Below are 25,507 nucleotides of genomic sequence, written 5' to 3'. Positions count from 1 at the left end.
GCGTATCTCAGCCAGTTCACGCTTGAAACGTGACTCTATTTGGATGAGGTGAGAGCTCGTGGCCCAGCTGGGGAGGACAGAGGCACAGCTGCTCCGCCTCCCTACGGTGGGTCGCTTGCGTACAGTAATTGCTGTCCGCAATCATATTAGGTCTGTGGACACAAATAAAATCTCGAAGTCATTGTTATGGTCTAAGCAAAAGTTCTATGAGTACACAGATAAACCACACAGGATGCTTGTCCATAGGCATAAGCCCTGACCCTTTTTATCCATCCCTGATCATATAATACAATCAGATGGCACACCTACATATTGCCCACAGACCATGTCAGGAGTTTTTGGTGAATATTATAATAAACTCTACAACTACTTGAACAGGGACTCACAGGCCCAGTTTTCACAAGACAAACTAGACTCCTTCTTGTCATCTGTACATCTTCCAAAACTATCAGTAGATCAGCGCTCCTCATTAAATAAGCCTATTTCTGCTGAAGAATTAACTGAAGTAATCAAACATCTCCCCACACATAAAGCCCCAGGCCCAGATGGCCTTCCATATTCCTATTATAAGACATTTTTACTGACCCTGACCCCGCATTTGTTCTCCTTGTTCTCCTCGTTACTCCAGGGCAACATACCGCACTCTTCATTCTTACATGCTTTTGTAACTGTTATCCCTAAACCGGGTAAAGATTCATCTATTCCCAATAACTATCATCCTATCGCCCTATTAAACTCAGACTATAACATTTTCACCAAGATTTTAGCAAATAGACACTCCCTGTTACTGCCAGCACTAATTCATAGAGACCAGGTGGGTTTCGTTCCCACGAGACACGCTGGTGACAACACACGCCGTACAATTGACATTATAGACATACTTACTAAAACCAAAAATCCCGCTTTAATACTTAGTTTAGATGCCCAAAAAGTGTTCAATCGCCTTAGCTGACCGTTTATGTTTGCGATATTAACGTGTTATGGATTCTCGGGTCCCTTTATTCAAGCCCTTCTGGCATTGTATTGGACGCCCATATCACAGGTGCAACTCTCCTCCCACCTATCACATCCATTTTCTCTCAGCAATGGAACGCGACAGGGATGTCCCCTATAGTTTGGAGCCTCTAGCTGCGGCTATACGGGAATGCCTTGACATTAGAGGCGTTCGTCTTCGATACACGAAATATAAATTATCCTTATTTGCAGATGACGTTCTTCTTACTCTCACTCATCCACATACCTCCTTGCCACAACTACATAACATATTGACTGCCTTTAGTGGCCTCTCAGGTTTTAAAATTAATGCTGCTAAAATGGAAGCTTTACCCATAAACATTCCCCCTACCCTCTTATCTTCCCTTCAAAGCAAGTATAATTACCATTGGTGTTCTCAGTAACTTAAATATTTGGGGGTTCAAATCACTGCCTGCTATGACTCTCTGTATTGGGCCAACTTCCCTCCCCTGTTTTTGGAAGATAACCGCCTGCTGACTCATTGGACTGCCCTACCCCTATCCCTCCTGGGGCGTATTAATGTTCTTAAAATGTCCATTCTCCCCAAATTATTATATTTGTTTGAAACGTTACCGGTGGCAGTCCCATTGAGGCAGCTGAAATCCCTTCAAAGGAGGAGCCTCTGTTTTATTTGGAATAATGCCTCCCACAGGTTGGCAGGGTCAGTGGTTCTGGCCCGGAAAAGTAGGGGGGATTAGGAGGCACAGACTTTATCAAATACTACTATGCCTCACATTTGAGAGTTCATGCCTCCTGGTCCTCCCGGAAGGCCCCAAATAGGTGGGCGGAGATAGAAATGAGTGTCACGGCCCTGGTTCACCCTCGCTATATGCTCTGGCCTTCTTCCGCCCTTCATATGCCCCAATTACGGAAATTATGCTTGGCTCCTATGCTCTTCACATTGTCTATATGGAAAAGATGTTCTGAGCATTACTCCCTGTCCTCTTCGTGCCCACCACTCTTGAATATCCTATTCAATCCAGACATCCCAGATAGTCTTTCGTATAAACGTATGCTACCATGGACCCAGGCAGGAATATTCCAACTATGTCACTTTGTTAACCCAGCGACACAACATTTATTGACTTTTCCTGATTTGCAAAGAAGCATCTGATTCCCTAAAATCTCTTACATTCATACTTACAGATTAGACACTTTTTCTCCACCAGATTCCCTTCTTTGACTCTGGAGAAGCCAACAGACTTTGAGACCCTATGCGCTAAAGGTCCTTTTGAGCCCCAAATGATCTCTGCCATCTATAAAATATTGCATGAGGCTGTTCCGGTGACAGTTAACAGCCACCATTACATGAGGAAATGGTCTCAGATCTGGCAGCATGACATCTCCTTGTTGGACTGGGGGAGCATATGGGAGCACACTTCCCAGATTTCTCGATGTGTGACCCATAAGGAAATTGCATACAAAGTCCTAATGCACTGGTATAGGACCCCAGATATTTTGCACGCCCACAATCGATCAATCTCAAAACAATGTTGGAGATGTAATAATGTTGTTTTTTTTTGTGAATGTCCCCCTGTTCACCAATTTTGGCTCCGAGTTCAGATTTTGCTAGAAACACTGGTTGGTGGCCCCCGTTCCTCTAATGCCCATGTACTATTTGTTAGGTTTCCCTTTCCCTGGTGTCTCTTAGGCTCTGCGCAGATTGTTGTCTTACATTTTATTGGCTGCCAAACAGGTTTTACCTAGGCTATGGTTATCTACCTCACCCCCAACTCTCCCACAGTTACTCACTACTGTGGCTGATATACGCAGAATGGAACATCTGACGGCTGTAGTAGAGGGCACGGAGCAGAAATTTTCGAAAATATGGTCAACATGGAACAATTCTATATATGGCTCTGCAGGCAATGAATCTAGTTAGTTAACCTCAGATGTGTTCATATGCCTGTGTAATTATATGCTAAATACTAATCTTTTTATAAAGTTCTTTATGTGGAGTTATATAGTAGGTTTATGTTGTCTCTGCAACTCCCTCACGGATAGGGTAGGAAGATGTTTCAGTTTTTCTCTTTTTGGATTTGATTATCTTTTTCTCACTCAAGTCTACAGCCTAATCACATCACTACTCCTTTAATTGTACAATTTATGTGTGCTTTGTAACTCTCAAAAATGGTGTACACCTGCATTATTTCAAATGTTAACGTCTTACATGTATTTTCTTTTGTATATTTGCAAAAACTTATAAATAAACAATTAAAAAAAAAAAAGCAACACAAACTACCTTCTTTTTTCATTCCAGCTCTAAAACACTTTCTTAGACGACAATATCTGCATTGGTTCCGTTTGTCTTTGTCAACAACACACTGTCTGCTAAACCTGGAACATAGAGAAAAAGAAATGATAGGGGATTATTTTTAGAGTTCTACAAGAAGATATACATTTAGTATTTACACATAAGCCACATTATGTAATGTGCAGCTGTTCAAACTGGGTAAGATTTTTGTAGAATCTGTTTACATATTCTTTATAAAAAGTGTACTTACTTTGCCTAACCGCTCTGATCAAAAGTGTCTTACTCTCTCTTGCCCCAGATGTACAGTATACTTACCTGAATCCGGAGGCGGCTCTCTAATTAGGCAAATTAGGCGGTCGCCTTAGGCCTCGCCCCCAAAGGGGCCTCGCGGCCGCCTAATTTGCCCATACCGCAACCTCGATGATTCGCCGGGACCGCCCTGCATTCACGATCCGGAGTCCCAGCAAATCAGATTCCCTCAATGCCCGCGGCTTGTGCGGGGTGTCTCCGCTCCCGCACGCCGCAAGCTCCACTCCACTGTGCATTGCAGCCGGCATCTCTCCCCAGCTGCCTGACACATACAGTGCACTGCGGAGCGAAGCAAACTGAACCCGCCCCTCCTCCTCCTCCTGTGCTGTGATGTTTTTCCTGTGCACGGAGGAGGAGGAGGGAAGGAGTCACACCAATGTACAGAGAGGCGCTCTGGTCTGAGGTCTGTGTCATCTAAAAGTGAGTCTTGGAGGGGAGAAGGGCATGAAGAGGAGGGCGAGGGAGGGGGAACAAGCAAAGAGTTCACTTGGAGTGATTTGGAGGAGAGGATATCCATCCATCCCCCATACCATCCTGGCTCCATCCACCCCACCCCAATCCCGGCTCTATCTATCCCCTGATCCAATCCCAGCTCCATCCATCCCCCATACCATCCCAGCTCCATCCACCCCACCCCTATCCCATCTTGGCTCCATCCATCCCCCGATCCAATCCCAGCTCCATCCATCCCCGATCCAATCCTGGCTCCATCCACCCCACCCCAATCCCATCCCGGCTCCATCCATCCCACCCCAATCCCATCCCGGGTCCATCCATCCCCCGATCCAATCCCAGCTCCATCCATCCCCCCATACCATCCCGGCTCCATCCACCCCACCCCAATCCCATCCCGGGTCCATCCATCCCCCGATCCAATCCCAGCTCCATCCATCCCCCATACCATCCTGGCTCCATCCACCCCACCCCAATCCCATGCTGGCTCCATCCATCCCCCGATCCCATACCAGCTCCATCCATCCTCCCATATATTCCCGGCTCCATCCACCCCAATCCCATCCCAGCTCCATCCATCCCAGCTCCATCCATCCCCCGATCCAATCCCAGCTCCATCCATCCCCTATACCATCCCAGCTCCATTCACCCCAATCCCATCCTGGCTCCATCCATCCCCCCTGATCCAATACGATTCCCATCCCATCCCCCCATACCATCCCAACTCCATCCACCCCCCATACCATCCCAGCTCCATCCACCCCACCCCACCCCAATCCAATCCTGGCTCCATCCATCCTCCCAATCCCATCCCGGCTCCATCTATTCCCCCAATCCCATCCCGGCTCCATCCATTCCCCCTGATCCCATCCTGGCTCCATCCACCCCCCTATCCAATCCTAGCTCCATCCATTCCCCCCGACCTCATCCCGGCTCCATCCATTCCCCCGATCCCATCCATTCCCCCAACCCATCCTGGCTCCATCCATCCCCCCAAACCATCCCGGCTCCATCTATCCCCCGATCCCATCCTGGCTCCATCCATCCCCCAATCCCATCCCGGCTCCCTCCATCCCCCCCATTTCATCCCAGCTCCCTCCATCCCTTCGATCCCATCCTGGCTCCCTCCATCCCCCCAATCCTTTCCCGGCTCCATCTACCACCCCGATCCCATCCCAGCTCTATCATCCCCCAATCCCATTCTGGCTCCATCCATTCCCCCGATCCCATTCCAGCTCTATACCCCCCAGAACATATCTTCTCCCCTCCCAAAGCCCCCCAGCACATATCCTCCCCCCAATCAAACAGATGCTGTCTGTCACAAAGGGGGTGGCATCCATTTGATGGGCACAGTGGCTGCATTTGATGGCACAGTGGCTGCACTTCATGGGCACAGTGGCTGCATTTGATGGGCACAGTGGCTGCTTTTGATGGGCACAGTGGCTGCATTTGATGAGCACAGTGGCTGCATTTGCTGGGCACAGTGGCTGCACTTGATGGAACAGTGGCTGCATTTTATGGGCACAGTGGCTGCAATTGATGTCACAGTGGCTGCATTTGAGGGCACTGTGGCTGCATTTGATGGGGACAGTGGCTGCATTTGATGGGGACAGTGGGTGCACTTGATGGAACAGTGGCTGCATTTGATGGGCACAGTGGGTGCACTTCATGGGCACAGTGGTTGCATTTGATGGACACAGTGGCTACACTTGATGGACACGGTGGCTGCACTTGATGGACACGGTGGCTGCACTTAATGGGCACAGTGGCTGCAATTGATGCCACAGTGGCTGCATTTATGGTCACAGTGGCTGCATTTGATGGTCACAGTGGCTGCATTTGATGGGCACAGTGGCTGCATTTGATGGGCACAGTGGCTGCATTTGATGGTCACAGTGGCTGCATTTGATTGGCACAGTTTTTTTTCTTTTAGAATTTTTCAGTTTGTTTGCATCCCCCCCCAAGAATTGTGAGCACCAGCCACCACTGATCTTTGTATCATGTCTGCAGCCTCTGACCATCTTTTGTATCATCTCTGCAGTCTCTGACCATCTCCTGTATCATGTCTGCACAGTCTCTGAACATCTCCTGTATCACATCTGCAGTCTCTGATCATCTCCTGTACTATGTCTGCAGTCTCTGATCATCTCCTGTAGTATGTGTGCAGTCTCTGACCATCTCTTGTACCATGTCTGCAGTCTCTGACCATCTCTTGTATCATGTCTGCAGTCTCTGACCATCTCCTGTACTATGTCTGCAGTCTCTGATCATCTCCTGTATCATGTCTGCAGTCTCTGACCATCTCCTGTAGTATGTCTGCAGTCTCTGATCATCTCCTGAACTATGTCTGTAGTCTCTGATCATCTCCTGTATCATGTTTGCAGTCTCTGATCATCTCTTGTATCATGTCTGCAGCCTCTAATCGTCTCTTGTATCATGTGACCTTCATGTAAATCAGGGGTCTCAAACAGACGGCCCTCCAGCTGTTTTAAAACTACAAGCCCCATGGATAAATATGCGTGTAATATATAATATATATGTAATATATATATTTGATTAAAGAAGAATTGTTAAGAGAAAATTCTATAAACTGTGAATTCATAGTTCATAGAATTTAAAACTCTTAATATATGCAATTTATACAGTTCATTTTTATCGCTTGAATTATTTTTCCCATTATGGATGTGAATGGGGCCCCATGTCTTAGATTTGCCTAGGGCCTCACAAAGCCTAGAGCCGCCTCTGCCTGAATCTAACAGTTGCTGCCATCAGCAATGTTTATGCCAAAATTCTCCATCTACCTATCCATGCCTGGGAGCTGGTTTCTCATAGACTTCTGTAGGGCTGTCTTCCAAGGGTACAGATACTGTGGAGATGGTTCCTTAAGAATACATTCTTCAAAATCACCCAGTTGTTGCTTTTTGTACTGTTGTGCTGTTTTGTTTTCTGTCCTTCAGGTCCAGGCAATTTATATATCTTCAATCATACCTCCAACAGCATTCAAAAGAACAGTGGCAGTACAAGCAGTGAATACACAGCCATTAGCCGGTCATGTGTACTCTAGGGTCTGCTTAGGGGATCTGGCTCATTGGTAATTAAATGTACCCCAATATTTGGTGTGAATCCACCAAAGAATTTGCCAGCCAGTTTAAAGTGATTGCAAACCTTCCTTTTTTTAAAAATAACAAACATATCATACTTAATTCCACTGTGCAGTTTGTTTTGCACGGTGTGGCCCCGAATCTAGTCTTCTGGGGTCCCTCGGTGGCGCTGGCAGCTCCTCCTCACATTGGTAAACTCCCTGGGAGAAGCGCTCTCCCTGGGGGTTACCTTGTGGGTGTGCTCCCGAGTCCAGCATTTGTGTGCATAGACACAGAATTTCAGACTCGGCATTCCCCCCAGCGCCCACGTCATTGGATTGGATTTGATTGACAGCAGCGGAAGCCAATGGCTGCGCTGCTATCAATCAATTCAATTAAGAGCCTAGAACCCCGTTCAGACAAGGTGAGCGCGCCTCCGCCAAGGGAACGAATTGGCTCAGGTGAGTAAAATGGGGGTAAAGCTCCTTCAAATTAGAGAAAAGAGATGTTTTGGATGCGGAGAAGCTGGACACTTCCGGGTTAAGTGTCCCAAAATTGGAATCAGCCCATAGTTGCTTACAGAAGATTCTTTTCCAAAAGCCAGTAGGAAACTTCAGGGGGCCTCAGTGAAGGAGCTAGTTGAGCCTCCTGGAGGAAAACTGTGCTCCAACTCTAAGAAGGAGTCAAAGAAAAAGAAGAATCAAAAGCCTTCAGCTATTCCTTTTCCTCCCTTTCCTCCCTAGAAAAGGGAAAACAGACACGGGAGATCAATGCACACCTTGCTGATCGAGTTGTCAAAAAGACTCCCCAATCACCAAAGAAGCTGATTAGGGCCCAGGCCATAGAGTCACCAGTTGAAAATCTGCCAAGGAACTTGGTAGGGCCTTCCCCAATAGTTTTGTTACAAGTAGAAGGAATCCACACTCAAGCTTTACTGGAGACAGGAGCTCAGGTGACACTGTTGTATCAGGACTTCTACAACAAACACTTAAAACACATCCCTTTTTGTAAGCTTGAGGAGTTGTAGATCTGGGGTATAGGTAGCCAAAAGTGCCTGTACGATGTATATATCCCTATCAAGATAATGTTTGATCCTTCCTTGGCCGGAAAGCCAGAAACTTTTGACACCTTGGCTGTTTGTCCTCGACCCCCTGGGGCAGGCCTAAATTCCTTGCTGATAAGAACCAACACCAACCTTGTGAGAAGGCTACTCACCCCATTGGCCGTGGAAGGTGCCCCTGTGGTGAAGATTCATCCTCAGTTGAGACAGGCTTTTCAGCATGTACTGCAAGACAAAAAGGACCCCGTCTATGGAGTAGGCAGACTGTGGCGTTTGGATACACAAGAAAGAGTGCTGCAGCCTAGAGAAAGGGCCTGCATGAAAGCTACGGTTAAACTAACTTGGGATCAACCAGGTCCCTATGTGATTGTAGAAGCTGATCCGTTGGAGGAAGATAATGGAATAGAGCTGGTTCCAGAAATCGTGCCCACTAGGGCCTTATGGAGGATTGGAGGAAGAATTCCAGTCAGTGTGAGAAATGTCACCAGCTACCCAATCAGCCTGAAACCTCGTATGGTGTTTGGAAAAGTGAGTGCAGCCATCCCTGTAACCGGGGACGACTTAATCCAGAAGGAGAACGGGAGAGAGACCACTGTGCAGTGCCCTAATTTGTCTCCCAGATGGGAAGAGAAGATCAAAGATCAGTTAGCCCAATGGGGGGAGATGTTCTCCAAGAATTACTTTGATGTGGGTTGCACCAAGAGCGCTCAACACCAAATTCGGCTGAGTGAAGACAAGCCTTTCCAAGAGAGAGCTAGACAGATCCCTTTGTGTGACCCAGAAGATCTTCGAGAACAACTGGCCAAATTGAAGAAGTCGGGAGTTATTAGAGCATCCAGGAGCCCAGATCAGTATACCACCCCTTGTATAGAAGAGGCCCTGCAATGCCTGTCAGGGGCTACATGGTTCAGTGTCTTGGATTTGAAGAGTGAATACTACCAGAAACCCATGCATCCAGATGACCGAGAGAAGACAGCCTTTATCAGCCCACTAGGATTCTTTGAATTCGACTGCAAGCCACAGGGGTTGGCGGGGGCCCCAGCCACCTTTCAGAGATTGATGGAGAACACGGTGGGTGTCATGAATTTGATAGAGGTGCTTGTATACTTGGATGACATCATCGTCTTTGGCAAGACATTGAAAGAGCATGAAGCTCGACTTGAAAAGGTCTTCCAGAGATTACACACTGAAGGGCTGAAGTTGTCATTAGAGAAGTGTTAATTCTACCAGACTTCAGTTACCTATCTTGGGCACATGGTCCCAGCTGAGGGAGTAGCCACAGACCCTCAAAAGTTGGAAGCTGTTACCTCCTGGCCTCGACCATGCACTGTCATTGAATTGAGGTCGTTTCTGGGATTCTGTTCCTACTATAGGAGATTTGTGAAGAATTTTGCACAGAATGCAAAGCCTCTAAATGAGTTATTGAAAAAGCAGACAGATGAAGACTTGCAGAAAACCCATGCCAGGGGTCCAAGAAAGCCTCGGGAGACTATTCGAGAGCAATGGACAATGAAGTGTAAAGGCATTTGAACGTTTGAAGGGGAGCCTTATTGAAGCGCCAGTGTTGGCCTATGATGATCCCTTAAAACCTTACAAATTGCATGTGGATGCTAGTTGAGATGTGTTAGGGGGAGTGCTGTATCAGGAATTGGAAGGTTCATCCAGTGGCCTATGTGAGTCACAGAATCACTCCCCCTGAGAAGAATTATCCTGTGCACAAGTTAGCGTTCCTGGCCCTCAAGTGGGCTGTAGTAGACAAGCTGTGAGATTACCTATATGGGGCCGCGTTCGTGGTGAAAACGGATAACAATCCTTTGACTTACTTGCTGTTCACTGTCAAACTGGATGCCACTGGCCTTGTCTGAATTTCGGTTCAGCTTAAAGTACCGGCCAGGAGTGAGAAACCGGGGCGCTGATGCCCTTTCCCGAAGACCTTACACCACTGATGCTGGCCAGAAGAACTAGGTTCACTTGCCTCTTGAGGGAGTACTCACTGTATGCCAAGGTGTAGAACATAGGCATAAGGGGGGTACAGGGGCCAAAGCTGTCAGGATCACCCCTGCGGGAGTGCAGAGGTATTACTGTGATTTGACACAAGTGCACAGTCAAGAACTGCCCCAACTGACTAGAGAAGATGTGAGAGGAGATTAACGTGAAGACCCACTGGGTAACCTTATCAGGAAGTCTTTGTCAGTTAGGGATCCTCAGATGCTGTTAAATAGTTCCAACGAGGGAGCTAAAGTAGTACATAAAGAGTGGGAATGAATGTGGTTGGAAGACGGAGTTATATATCGAAAAGGTCCATCTGAGGAGCCAGAAGGAGTTCGCCAACTATTCCTCCCTGAGAAACACCGACTGATATGCCCTGTACACGCGGTCGGATTTTCTGACGGAAAATGTGTGATAGGACCTTGTTGTTGGAAATTCCGACCGTGTGTGGGCTCCATCACACATTTTCCATCGGAATTTCCGACACACAAATTTTGAGAGCTTGCTATAAAATTTTCCGACAGCAAAATCCGTTGTCGGAAATTCCGATCGTGTGTACACAAATCCGACGCACACAAAGTGCACAAGTACACAAAGTGCCACGCATGCTCAGAATAAATTAAGAGACAGAAGCTATTGGCTACTGCCCCGTTTATAGTCCCGACGTACGTGTTTTACGTCACCACTTTCAGAACGATCGGATTTTCCAACAACTTTGTGTGACCGTGTGTATGCAAGACAAGTTTGAGCCAACATCAGTCGGAAAAAATCCATGGAGTTTGTTGTCGGAATGTCCGATCAATGTCCGACCGTGTGTACGGGGCATTAGTGTTGGCTGCTCTTCATGATGACCATGGCCATTTAGGGCCAGATAGAACCCTCAAGCTGGTTAGGGACTGATTTTTTTGGCCTTCATGAGAGCCGAAGTGGAAAGCTACTGTCGCTTGCATTCGGTGCATTCAAAAGAAAGACTTTGCCTGGCAGGGCACCCCCAATGGGCCATCTGCAGAGTCAGGGACCAATGGAGTTGGTGTGCATTGATTTCTTGTGTTTGGAACCGGACCTGAGCAGGCAGAGTAATGTCCTGGTTGTGACAGATCATTATATTCGTTATGCTCAGGCTTTCCCAACCAGGGATCAGCAAGCTAGTATGGTAGCAAAGACCTTAGTGGAGAAGTTCTTTATCCATTATGGACTGCCTCAGCGCTTACACAAGGTTGGGATTTCGAGAGCAAGTTAATCAGAAGATTGTGTGAACTTTTGAATATCCAAAAATCAAGAACCACCCCTTACCATCCCCAAGGGGACCCACAACCTGAGTGTTTCAACCGTACCCTGTTGAACATGCTAGGAACATGCTAGGAACATGCTAGGAAGAAACAACATTGGGGTGATTACATCACTGCAGTAGTTCATGCTTACAATAGCACAGTGAATGACTCTACTGGGTACTCCCCTTACCAGTTGATGTTTGGAAGGGAAGTTCGTTTGCCTGTGGACCTAGCTTTTGGAACGCTCTTAGAGCACACATCTTAAGCCTCTTACCGAACATACGTCGATAGACTTTGGAAAAAACACGAAGACTGCTTATGAGAACGCTGAAGAAACATCCACTGTCAGGTAACAGAGGAACAAAAAGAACTTTGATCTTAAAGTAAGGGTTCAAGACCTGCAGCCTGGAGATGGGGTGCTGTTGTGCAACTTAGGGGTGCCGAGAAAGCATAAGCTGATTGATCGATGGTGTTCACAGCCCTACATTATCTGCAAACGCTTACTTGGGCTCCCTGTGTATCAGATTCACTGGAAGGGAAGACTGGCCCACTCAAGACTTGGCATGAAAACCACTTGCTGCCTATATCTGAAGCCATCAGAATGTCCCCACCTTCCTGCCCAGAGACATTTCAGTTTCCTACTCTAAGATCCAAAACCCGTCGGGGTCATGAACCCATACCTCAAGAGGAGGAGAGTGATGAGGAAGAACTAACCCTTGATTGCTATGGGTTCCTTCGCCTGAGGGCAACACTACAGTTTCTCAAGTTCCTAGGGAGAACAGGAATGAAATGCCCCCATGTGGAAAAGCCTGTGCTCACCCCTGTGAGAGGGAGTGAGGAAGTTAAGATTGAGTGAAGAGACTATCTAGAGGTAGCAGATCCTGTGGAAACTCCTGCTCCTCCTAGTCATTAAGTGGAAAGTGAGATTGTTCCTGAGAACTTGGAGGAGGCAGAACCTGAGCCAGAACCTGGATGTAGTTTCTGGGGAACAGATCATGAGTCGGAACCATTGGAAAGTATTTATTCTAGACTGAGACAGAAGATTTGCCCTCCTAAGAGACTGATTTACGATGCCTATGGGGAAAGCTCTGATGAATTTATTACTACTGCTCAACGTTCTAGACAAGCACTTGCCTCCTTTATCGAGCCTTTGATAGAGGATGACCTTGATCCACCTCCTGACACTACTGGGTGGACCACTAATCTATTCCTAGCCTGTCATCAAAATGATATGACTCTGCCTGACAATGTATATAGTTTATTGTTAGAGAACCCTTCTCTAAGTCAATTGTTGACTGTTGCAGCTTCTGGTTGTAAAATAACTAACTGTTTACTTTTCAATGTGGTATTTTAAAGTGATTTCACAGGTTGTGACCTGTCTTCAAGGGCCAAAGACTTTCAAGTGGGGGGAGGATGTAGCCGACAGCGGACTACAGTTACCTTGCTTCGCAGACCACCCCCATTATTCTCCATCTATTCCAATGTCCCTCTAGTGCCAGGCTTCAGTAACTGACATCATCTCTGTGAGCCAAGCTGGGAGGATTGTGGGACTAGTAGTCTTTTGATCAGCCATTCTGATGTTGTGATATTACCCCTGGACTACACCAGAGGTCTGTTTGTAATGCCCAGGGACTTCTGGGAGGAACTACAAAAGGGCCAGCAGATCAGCCCCGCAGTCTCTTCTTCCTGGGCCTCACTGAGGGAGCACCTCTCTGCTGCTAAGAGAAAGGGCTGCGGCCTACCACTCAGTGACAGAGTGACTCCAGCCCATCCCCTGGGGGGCCCAACTCTGCTTGTTGTTCACGAGACATCTCCACAGCACCACTTCATCAGACGGATCCAACGACTGCCCATGTCCAGCAGCTGGAGGGTCATCGCTGTTCATCTGCCCAAAGGACATCTCATCCAGGGTCGCTGTTTAGGAGGCTCCTATCCGGTTCTGCAGTTGGTGAGAGGGCGGACGCCCATTGTTCACAATCCTTAACTGGTTATCTTGCTTGAACACTGTGTACAGACACCTTGCCCATGGAAACACTTTACTGCATTGCATAAGACACTGTACATAGACATCCATATCCCAAACTACTATAAGGAATATCACTAGTCTGTTTAAAGCTGTCCTGCATGCCATCACCTCACTGTGCCATATTTTGCATATAATTCAATGAGCTCCATCTGCCGGTGAAGACCATTGCAGGCCTGCATTCTGGACATTGCTGTTGCTATCAGGGGCTTTATTCTACTCCTATTGTATCTGGTCTCTCATTAGGATATGAAGGTTGAATAGGCCGGCCTGGGATCCCCCCTTTTGTGTGGTATCATATTGCATTAACCAGATTCCTTTCACAACCCCTCCAGTTTATCCTCTAGTTGGTATTACACTGTATGTATGTATATATATATATATATATATATATATATATATATATATATATATATATATATATATACACACATGTATATTGTGCCTTTATACTGTTGAACTGTAACTAAGCTGTGTTTAGGGGATTTATCAGTCTTGTTATCTAGAACTCAGTTGATCAATAACCCCTTTCTGCACATATACCTTTATTCTAGTAAAACCTAACATAATATCTATTTGACTTGTGTTGGATTGTCATTTAACTACTTCCGGACCACTCGTCGTCATTGTAGATGGCTGTTTGAAGTGGAATACTGTTGGTATGGCAGCAGATAGCTGCCATAACCCCAGTATCCTCTTCAACAGCAGGCGGTCCGCTTTCAGATAAAAGTGGCCTCCTGCCGCACTCCGGTCGTCTCCACCGCTTACCGGAGCCATCAGTAGTGGCGGAGACGATCGCGTCCTTCCCCATGACAGGTTGGAGTTGAGTGAGAGAAAGATGGCCCCCACTTGGCTCAAAAACATTGGATTGCGGAAGCGACGTCAAGCGTCACTTCTGTCCAATGGTCTTAAATGGGAATTTTTTTTTGTAAAAAGACATTTATTTATTTATTTTTTTATTGCATTTTAGTGTAAATGTGAGATCTGAGGTCTTTTTGACCCCAGATTTCAAATTTAAGAGGTCCTGTCATGCTTTTTTTCTATTACAAGGGATGTTTACATTCTTTGTAATAGGAATAAAAGTGACCCATTTTTTTTTTTTAAGGATAGTTTAAAAATAAAAAATAAAAAGTAAAATAAATAAGAAGAAAAAATGTAAAGCGCTCCATCCCGCCGAGCTCGCATGCAGAAGCAAGCACATACCTAATGAAATCGGTGTTCAAACCACACATGTGAGGTATCACTGCGATCGTTAGAGCGAGAACAATAATTCTAGCATTAGCATCTCCTCAGTAACTCAAAACTGGTAACCTGTAGAAATTTTCAAATGGCGCCTATGGAGATTTTTAAGGGTCAAAGTTTGTCGCCATTCTATGAGGGGGTGCAATTTTGAAGCATGACACGTTGGGTATCAATTTACTCGGTGTAACATTATCATTCACAATATTAAAAAAAAATGGGCTCCCCTTCCCCTGTTCCCGCATAAATCTTCATATGGTTGTATAATCTTGTCTCCTGGGAATGGCGCAATAGTAACATAAGTATATACACCATTTAATTACATATCACCACTCCCCCCCCCCCCTTTTGCTTTTTGTTTTTTATACATTTTCTGTGTTGGGTTAATACCATAATGTAAGTTGCAGTATTGAAGATTTTGACGTTAAACTGATCTTAATATCCCTGATTGCGGCGGGGAGCAGTCAATGCGCTCCCCCTCTATGGTGCACCCTCTCTCTGATTGGTTCTCTGATTGCAGAGTTGGTGCACTTACTGGTCGGGCGCCACTGATCTATTGCCTCTCCGTTAGGAGGAGACCTCAGTGGCGTGCCCTACACCCTATGCACTCCTTTCCTTTTCCCCCTCTCTCTCTTCTTTTGATCTCTTTACCTCTTCTTTTCCCTTTCTCCTTTGTCGGCCGGCCCGCATGGGCTCTGTATCCCTGGCTAATAAATCCTCACACGCCTAACCATGGCACCGCTTAATGTACTTACCCTAAATGTTAAAGGGCTTAACTCTCCACATAAGCGGGTCAAAGCCTTTCAAACTTTCACATCCCTAAAAGCCAACATAGTGGCTCTTCAAGAAACCCACTTTTCAAAGCGCCACACCCCCAACTTTTTTAGCTCTAAATATCCGCAAGTCTTCACCACCTCAGCAGATACGAAACATCGAGGGGTCCTGTTAGCCTTTCACCACTCCACGCCATTCACACCCTTAATTGAAATAAGAGACCCTGAGGGCCGTTACTTGCTTCTTGTTTTTTTGTTACAGGATGTTACAACGACTTTTATTTCCTATTATGCCCCTAACTCAAACCCAAACCCCTTTTTTTCACATTTATTACAGGTTGTGAAAACCCACTGTAAGGGAACTTTGTTTCTGTGTGGCGATTCCAACTCTGTACTACAACCACACACGGATAAATCTCCCTATGCCCCCAAACATCACACCCCCTCTATTCAATTCCGTAAACAAATACTTAAGGCCTCTCTCTTAGACACCTGGAGAGAATCCAACCCCACTAAGAGAAATTTTACATTTTATTCACACCCCCATAAATCTTTCTCTAGAATCTACCACATCTTTATTTCTATAGCATCCGCTCCACTCCTCCTCCATTCACATATTCACCCAATCACATGGACACACCATTGTGCTGTTATCACCACAGTATCTTCCTTAATACCACAGGCTACTCACAGGTCGTGGTCCATGAATGATTCTCTCCTAACCAACCAATCATATTGTCTAGATATCCAGATAGCCCTTAAAGATTACCTAACACATAATTCCACTCCCGATATATCCCCTATACTGCTCTGGGAAGCTCATAAGCCCGTTATACGAGGCACATGCATTTCAGTTGCGTCACATCTCAATAGAGACAAAGTTCTCCGATTACAACAACTTGAATCAGAATATCACAATCACTTCCTACAATTCCAAACTAGCCCAACTGAAGCTCATAAAATAACGCTAGAAAAGACTAAACTTGAACTAGACCTACTCCTGGCTGAAGCGGCTGATAAGACTATCCGCAGATCTAATCATACGATTTATACTAAAGCAAACAAACCTGACACATTTCTAGCCTTACGCCTTCGTAGACCAGACCGTGTCCGTGTCCCTATCAGACTCAGACTGACTAAAGATAACGTAACTAGTAATCCGGTTAAAATTCTCTCCGAATTTCGTAAACAATTAGCAAATTTGTACGAGCCCAAATCAGCGTTTTCGCTGAATCAGGCGGAAAAACTCTTCTGTAATCTTCCAATTCCTACGTTATCCAATGCTAGTCGTGAACTAATGGAGAGCACGATCACTACGGAGGAAGTCTTGTCAGCCATCAAGTCGCTCAAACCTCATAAACGCCCAGGCCCAGACGGCCTCCCGAGCCTTTATTATAAAAATTTGCAACTGAATTAGCCCCCCTTCTTACCAACTCCTTTAACGCTATACTTAAACAGCACTCCTTCGGCAGAGACACATTGACAGCACTTATATCGATGATCCCAAAACCAAACACGGACGCCACCTTATGGTCCAACTATAGGCCAATTTCACTTTTAAATGTGGACATCAAGATCCTAGCCAAAATTTTAGCCCTACGCCTTAATCCCATTATAGGGGGACTGATCCATAAAGACCAAGTAGGTTTCATACCTAAACGGCAAGCTAGTGATAACATTCGCCGAGTAATCCTCCTACAACACTTAGCCCGCTCCCGCAAAATCCCGATGCACCTCCTTTCCCTAAATATTCGGAAAGCTTTTGACACAGTCTCTTGGCCCTACTTATTTTACATTCTTCAACGTTGGGGCTTCGGCCCACACTTCCTGGGGTGGATCAACGCACTGTACAATCAACCACAGGCGTACGTACATTATTCAGGATTCCGTTCAGATCCCTTTCCAATTCTGCGAGGAACCAGGCAGGGCTGTCCCTTATCCCCCATATTGTTTGCGCTCGCAATCGAACCCTTAGCTGCCCTGATAAGGAATAACTCTGATATCCGAGGCTTGGAGATTGCTTCAACCTCGCACAAACTGTGTCTCTTTGCTGATGATGCTCTCATGTTCATCACATCTCCCCATACTACCCTTCCAATTCTACTGCACACCCTGGATAGGTTTGCTCGGGTCTCGGGACTAGAAATCAACCAAACCAAATCGAGGGCTCTCAATGTGTCTTTGCCGCAAGCTGATTTAGACATGCTACGCCAAAATTTTCCTTTTCACTGGTCCATGACATCTATTCCTTATTTAGGGATTAAACTGACGAGCGATCCATCCCACTTGTTCCAAAACAATTATCTCCCAATGCTAACCCAATTAACTTCACTTCTTAATCTTTGGGTACCCCTATGTGTCTCCTGGCTCGGACGCATTGCGGCTGTTAAAATGTCTTTACTACCGAAACTTTTATATTTATATAGAGTACTCCCAGTCACGGTCCCTCCTTACTATCATAGGGTCATACAAAATAAAGTCTTTAAATACATCTGGAGCCCCACAAGACCCAGAGTGGCTAGATCCGTTCTTCTCCACAACAAGCTCAATGGAGGCCTTGGTATCCCAAAGTTTTTACATTATTATCATGCTGCAAGGCTGGCTCAGACTACTCTCTATCACTCGAAACACGAAATACCACTCTGGGTCAGCCTTGAAGCTATTGACTCATTTCCGATTACTATAACAAATTTGCTATGGCTTTCCCCAGCATCACGAGGCCCCATAACCAACCCACTCACACAACACACACTCAAACTCTGGGATAAATTGAAGATATGCTAACTTGCTACCTTCACTGTAATGTATGGAACAGTTGCTTGTTAATTACCAATAAAATATTTGAAAAGTAAAAAAAAAAATGGGCTAACTTGACTGTTGTCTTGAACATATATATATAATGATACCAAAAAAAAAATATATAAAATTACTGCGCTTCCCTCCAACACAAAGCTGCAGTTCTGATTCTTAGGTGCAGAATAAAGTAGACAAAATATATAAAAGAACCGCGCTAAATAAGATTGATGATTAAATAAATGAAAACCATAAAGTGATCACAAATACTATACTTAAATAGCAACACGATGTAAAAAATCAAAACACTGTGCTATGAGCCACATAGGTATAATATAATTGTGGAAAAAACATAATTAGAATAAGGAAATCAAAAAACACAGTCCATAAACCAAGGTGACTTCTGTTGTCAACAGTCCTTATCATATTAGATTCCACCCATAGTGATTGTAGGCTTTTAAAAACTCGTGAGAAAATCCACCACCTATGAAGGTATATGATTACCAGAAATCAGTAGTAATGAAGCCTTATATCAGAAATCCGCTCAACCGGGACATCACCATCCGTATCAGCCAGGAGGAATGATCACCAGGATACATCGGAAGTAATTGGCTCAATTATGGAGACCCAGGGAGATAAGAAATATATCCACCATAGTGTAAATCCGTTTGACCAGTTTATTGATAGTAAAAGTAACACACTTACCAAAAGGAACAATTAAAATCGCATATATAAAATCAGCCGGCCGGCCTGCATACACCCGTTCGTTGTAGAGTGAAACGATGACGTCAGCGCGTCTGCCTTCCGACGTACGTTTCGTCCTATTGGACGTTGTCATAGTTCCTATGACAACGTCCAATAGGACGAAACGTACGTCGGAAGGCAGACGCGCTGACGTCATCGTTTCACTCTACAACGAACGGGTGTATGCAGGCCGGCCGGCTGATTTTATATATGCGATTTTAATTGTTCCTTTTGGTAAGTGTGTTACTTTTACTATCAATAAACTGGTCAAACGGATTTACACTATGGTGGATATATTTCTTATCTCCCTGGGTCTCCATAATTGAGCCAATTACTTCCGATGTATCCTGGTGATCATTCCTCCTGGCTGATACGGATGGTGATGTCCCGGTTGAGCGGATTTCTGATATAAGGCTTCATTACTACTGATTTCTGGTAATCATATACCTTCATAGGTGGTGGATTTTCTCACGAGTTTTTAAAAGCCTACAATCACTATGGGTGGAATCTAATATGATAAGGACTGTTGACAACAGAAGTCACCTTGGTTTATGGACTGTGTTTTTTGATTTCCTTATTCTAATTATGTTTTTTCCACAATTATATTATACCTATGTGGCTCATAGCACAGTGTTTTGATTTTTTACATCGTGTTGCTATTTAAGTATAGTATTTGTGATCACTTTATGGTTTTCATTTATTTAATCATCAATCTTATTTAGCGCGGTTCTTTTATATATTTTATATATATATAATGTTTGGGGGTTCTAAGTAATTTTCTAGCAAAAAAAAAAAAATGATTTTAACTTGTAAACACCAAGTCTGAAAAACAGGCCCAGTCCTGAAGTAGTTAGAGGTGTCTGCAAGAAGATGTCTGAACCCAAAGTGTCAGGTTGGTTGGAGTGTTCACAGGGTCAGGGTGCAGTTGAGAAGGTAAATCAAAGCAGCCATCAAGGGGGCAGTGCTACATCTGTATTTGCAGAAATGTTATTTACAAAAGAAAACAAATGAAGTCAAATCATCTAAGGAATATAAAACGCAATAGATTCATGTGTGTTCTTGGGTTTAGATATACTTTAAATCCTGACAGCAAAATATTGATGTGGTCACAGATAGCATTTAAAGAGTAATGCCCCGTACACACGGTCGGACTTTGTTCGGACATTCCGACAACAAAATCCTAGGATTTTTTCCGACGGATGTTGGCTCAAACTTGTTTTGCCTACACACGGTTGCACAAAGTTGTCGGAATTTCCGATCGCCAACAACGCGGTGACGTACACCACGTACGACGAGACTAGAAAAGGCCAGTTCAGAACCAAGAGCGGCACCCTTTGGGCTCCTTTTGCTAATCTCGTGTTAGTAAAAGTTTGGTGAGAGACGATTCGCGCTTTTTCAGACTCGTGGCTTTCAGATCGTTTTCTGCCATTCAGTTTGTGCTTGTGGGTTTATATCTGCTCTTCAGTGCGTGCAGTCAGTTCGTATCAGAGTTTTCTGTGTGATCTTGCCTGCTCGTTGCTGTTTTTCAGGTCGCTCTTCACAGGCCTTGCTGTTCTTCAGTGCGTTCTGTTACTTCGTTCTGAGCAGCCGACCGTTTTCTAGCCATGTTTCGTATGCGTACTCCTCGTAGAGTTCGTGCTGTGCGGGGGCTTGGTGTTGGGGTCCTGACCTTGACACAAGTCCAGTCCATGAACAGGGTGGGGAGGAGTTCATGGACCAAGAATTGGTTGCTTCAGCGTGACCAGTTCTGTCACATGCCTTTGCTCCGTGAGATCCGTGAGAATAATCCTGATGATTTCAGGAACTTTCTCCGGATGACGGACCCCGTGTTTCACCGTTTGTTGGCTTCGCTGACCCCTTATATTAGCAGGCAGGATACCTGCATGAGGCAAGCCATCACTCCGGAGCAGAGGTTGGTCGCTACCTTGCGTTATTTGGCCACAGGGAGGAGTCTGCAGGACCTCAAGTTCTCGACAGGCATCTCCCCCCAGGCTCTTCTTTGTGGACATTTACTGCTTGTGTTTGTTTGAGCTGACCCTGACAGAAATGTGTGGAGTGCAGAAAATATCGTGATTGTGTAACCTTATACAAAGCACTGTTGGCTGTTATTTACTAAATGCAAAGACACTTTTCACTACAAGTGCACTTGCAACTGCACTGAAACTGCACTTGTAGTGCAAAGTGGATTTGCCCTTAGGAAATTACCCCCATTTTCTCATAAAACAACAATTACATCACCCCAAAAGTGTTGTAGTGTTGAGACAATAATCCACACATTCTTGATGAGCAATCTTTTTAATACCTGCACAATCACATGTGCATTTACCAAAGGTTTTTCTGACAAACCAACATGTTTGTTGTATAACAATTTTTGTGGTGTCATTATCCAAAATCAAATTGTGCATTTTATCGAAAACAGGCCTGTGTAAAACCCACAAGAAAGACACAAAGCTTGATCTTACAAAGTTCACATTTGGTAGAACTTGAAGGCAATATCAGACATGAGTATTTAGGAACTGTGTTTGATATTGCGTTCAGATGGGGGGAAATCACCCCTGGAAAAGCCAAATTTGGAAGATGCACACAAATTTCACAATGTCAACATGTGTGACCTGCCATCACGGGGGATCAAGGGACGTGTTTTGGGGGAGAAAGCCCTTCCTCACCGCTACTTTATTATTGAGGAAGGGGGTGCACCCCCAAAACGCGTCCATTGATCTCCCGTGATGGCAGATAGCACATGTTGGCACACTGTGTGCATCCTCCAAATTTGGCTTTTGGAAAAATCACAAAAACATTTCGCACATTGTAGCACACAAAAGAAGAAAGTGATTTGGAGGGGCTTTAAACTCGCCCCAAAACATCAATGATGTTTTTATATTTTGGAATAACATCATTGATGTTTTGCTTGATGATTTCCAATTGTAAATTACACCCCATGATCTCCCCGATCACAATCTGGGCACTTTCTGATGTGAAAGGATCTTCATCCACAACCTCACGATCACCTAAAAAGAGAGGAACCCAAAATAAATTAGGTCTAAAAAAAATGCCGCCATCCATCTCTTATCTGAGCCTGTGGTCGCAGACACTCACCTGTTGTGGTGACTACTTCCACCACGTCTTCTTCCTCCTGCTCATCTTGTGTTGGGGGGATTTCCCCTTCTTCCAGAGGGGGGGGGGTCTCTGGTCTCCTCGGATGAGGGGTGTCCTCCGAGTCTTTTCTCCCCTATGTAAAACAAAAATGGTATAATTAGCACACAGATATTTGATGGCAGAACTAGAAATAGGAAACATTGCTTGGAAGTGAGGTACAATGATCTATTTTAGCCGAGTTCCAAGATGTAGCATTTTTAGTGTCCTTTGTCAAGCTGAAATACTTTACCTGTTTAGTACAAGCTTCACAGATGTATCCCCCCCTATAGTATACACTGGAGCACCTGTGTGCCCCCCCTAATAAAAATGGTGTTCTGGGGTCCCACACTAGTGCTCCAGTGTCCAGATGTGAAAACAGCTGCTGAGTGTCCTCTCCTTACACACAATCTAGTTTGCATTTCATTCTAGTAACAAAGCCATCTACACAACCCAATTCTTTGAAGACAAGTATAGGGCCTCAAAATGGTGGCCAAATGCATATGGCCTAAACAATGGTATTTTATAGTCCAAAATAAAAATGTGTGATCCGAACGAATAATGTGCCCATGAACATGAAAGTTGCCATTTTAAACTGTACAACAGTTCCTAAAAGCACATGGAGCAGCACGAACGTAATAAACACAAGAACAATAGGAACACAGCACAACTACTTACTTTTTTGCAGCACTCTCCGGATCTTTCTGTACTGCTCATGTTCTCGTAATTTCAGGTCCGACCACCGCTTCCTGAGCTGATCTTTCGATCGTCGTACCCCGAATTTCCGGTGCAGACTCCTGACCACTTTCGCCATGATCTTGGCCTTTCGGACATTGGGGTTGGGGTAAGGCCCATACTTTCCATCATAGTCGGCCTTCTTCAGGATGTCCACCATCTCCAACATCTCCCCAAAGGACATATTTGAGTCCTTTAATCTCCTTCTGGATTGGGACGTTTCAGGCTCCGGCCTTTCCTCCTCCTCCTCCTCGTTGCTGTACTTAGCACGATCCTGCTGTCTATCCGCCATGTGCTCCTCCTCCACTGCGCCGAACGAAAAGGGGCGGGGAATAGAATAGAAAGAACGTCAGGGGCGGGCGGAGTTATACGCATGCGCAGTGTGTATAAATCGTAACGCGCGCGTCTTACGTACGATCTGTGAGCGGAGGAAGGAGCATCGGAGATGCCGATCGTGCTAACGAAGGTAGGATCTAAACTTGGGCCTATACTGCTTCGAAATTGAAGCCTATATTGTAACAAGATTAGGGGAGTTTGGACTGACATTAGGGTTTGTCTTGTGTTGTGTCTTGCAGAGAAAATGGATGGGTTCAACGACCACAATTTCCTGCCCCTGTTTATTGACAAGTACAGGGAGCTGCCCTGTCTGTGGCAAGTGAGACACCCCCACTATAATCACAAACAGAAGAGGCAGGCCGCGCTGGAGAAACTGCTGGAGTTGGTGAAGCCGGTGGTCCCCACAGCAACCATCCCTTATTTAAAAGCTAAAATTGGTGGCCTGAGGAGCACTTATCTTAGGGAGCGCAAGAAGGTCACAGATTCCCAGAGGTCCGGAGCTGCAGCAGATGACATTTATGTCCCCAGGCTGTGGTACTATGAGAGACTGCGATTTCTGTCAGACCACACTGAAGTCAGGGAATCCCTCTCTACTCTTCCTTCCACGCTTCCTTCCATCCCAGCTGAGGCTTCTGATGTCCAACCTGGGCCTTCCAGCCAGGAAGAAGTGCAGGAGCCCAGCTGGAGTCAGGTATAGCATTCTTCTACAGATTTCTGGGCAATAAATAAATGATGTTTACTAGATGTTATTATTGATCATTAATTGCTGATTCCAAAAAGTGTTTTACATATCAATAGACAGTAGTGGGCACCCAAAATTGGGACAAGAATGAAAAATGCTGGGCTCAGAAGGATAGTCTGTTATATTTGTTAACATTCAATTTGCAGCAGTCAGGAGGTGAAAATTGTGTGTGATTGATGTAAAAAAAACTAAAACTATGTCCCTTTTTCATACACAGGAAGACCTCAGCCAGGAGGAGGCTGTGGAATGTGGCAGTCAGGAGGAGGCGGGGATTAGTGTCAGCCAGGAGGAGGCGGGGATTAGTGGCAGCCAGGAGGAGGCGGGGCTAAGTGTCAGCCAAGAGAAGCCTGGGACAAGTCGCAGCCTGACTGAGTCTCAGGTTCCTCCCCTCCACCTGCCATAAAAAAGGGCCAGGAAGGCCACTCCCAGTCCTGTGCAGGATTCAGCATACAGGCTGATCCAGGAGGCTTCTGCATCCCTGAGAGCCTTCCCCAGTCCTGAAGAGGCCTTTGCCTGCATGGCTGCCACCAAATTGCAGGGCATGCAGGAGGGCCAACGCAAGATCTCTGAGGACCTGATTTATAAAGTCCTACGTAAGGGGGAGAGTGGGGAACTGACACACAAGACGGATGTCATTGAGATCGACGATCCTCCTCCTCCTCCTGCTGCCACAACTCCACCACCACAGCCAAAGGCTGGAAGGAAGCGTGGAAGGAAGACCAAAGAGTGATTGCCCTGGGTTCAGTCTGGTCTGACAGAAGATGCAGTCTCTTGTATGACCACAGCCTGGGGACACAGATGTCATCTGCTGCTTTCCGGATCTCTGGGACTTCTGGACCAGACTGCCCTCCCTTAGATATGGACTCCTCAGGCCACCAATTTTGCTTTTAAATAATTGATGTCTGCCCTGGGGGTCCAAGGCTTCGCCCACTTCTGCAGTTTCTCCAGCGTTGCCTCCCTCTTTGTTTATAGTTGTGACCCCTTAATAAAATATTTTTAGGTAAATTCTACTCTCCTGTGTGTGTTTTCATCCAAAAAAGGCAGTTTGTTGGTGACGATTCAGGTACATTTCTAAAGTACAATGTGAAATTAACAAGGGACAACAACACCAAACAATCTCCTACAGATTAAATAGAACAACATATCAATGGTGTTGTGGGAACTTGTCACAAAAAACACACAAACATTTTCGGGAGTACAAATCAAAATCACCAAAAAAAAAAATTAAAAAAGAGAAACACAAAAAAAGATTCTACATTAAAGTCAAAAAAATAAAAAAAATATGTTGTCAGATGTGAGAAATCAAAATATATTGAGGGAATCCCGATAAATAGTAACAAAAGAAGTTTGTGAGAAGTGTGTGTGAATATGAGCATCAAAACTACTTAATTCTTGTCACATTATAAAGAAGAAGAGAGTGCGCTGTATTAAACCATTTTGAACATTACAGCGTGACGAAAGTGCTGTATCCATTACGAACGCTAAGTTTACCAGAACGAGCTGTCCCGTGTCGGAATTTCTTCTGAGCATGCGTGGCACTTTGTGCGTCGGAACAGGCCA

At 45.3% G+C, this 25,507-nt stretch overlaps 1 protein-coding gene across 8 annotated transcripts in view; it reads right to left on the bottom strand.

Moving 5' to 3' along the window:
* The window catches only part of HNF4G (hepatocyte nuclear factor 4 gamma), a 199,357-nt gene that overhangs the window by 29,504 nt on the left and 144,346 nt on the right, over positions 1 to 25,507 (bottom strand). For all 8 annotated transcript variants that reach the window (XM_073631829.1, XM_073631831.1, XM_073631830.1 and 5 more), the window contains exon 3: positions 3,257 to 3,351. In XM_073631829.1, coding sequence (XP_073487930.1) covers positions 3,257 to 3,351 — 95 coding nt within the window. The remainder of the gene's footprint in view (positions 1 to 3,256; positions 3,352 to 25,507) is intronic.

This window comes from Aquarana catesbeiana, linkage group LG05 (genome assembly GCF_042186555.1).
Source record: "Aquarana catesbeiana isolate 2022-GZ linkage group LG05, ASM4218655v1, whole genome shotgun sequence".
In the NCBI taxonomy this organism is placed as follows: Eukaryota; Metazoa; Chordata; class Amphibia; order Anura; family Ranidae; genus Aquarana; species Aquarana catesbeiana.
The sequence above is the reverse complement of the archived record's forward strand: the minus strand, read 5'-3'. Positions and strand labels throughout refer to the sequence as shown.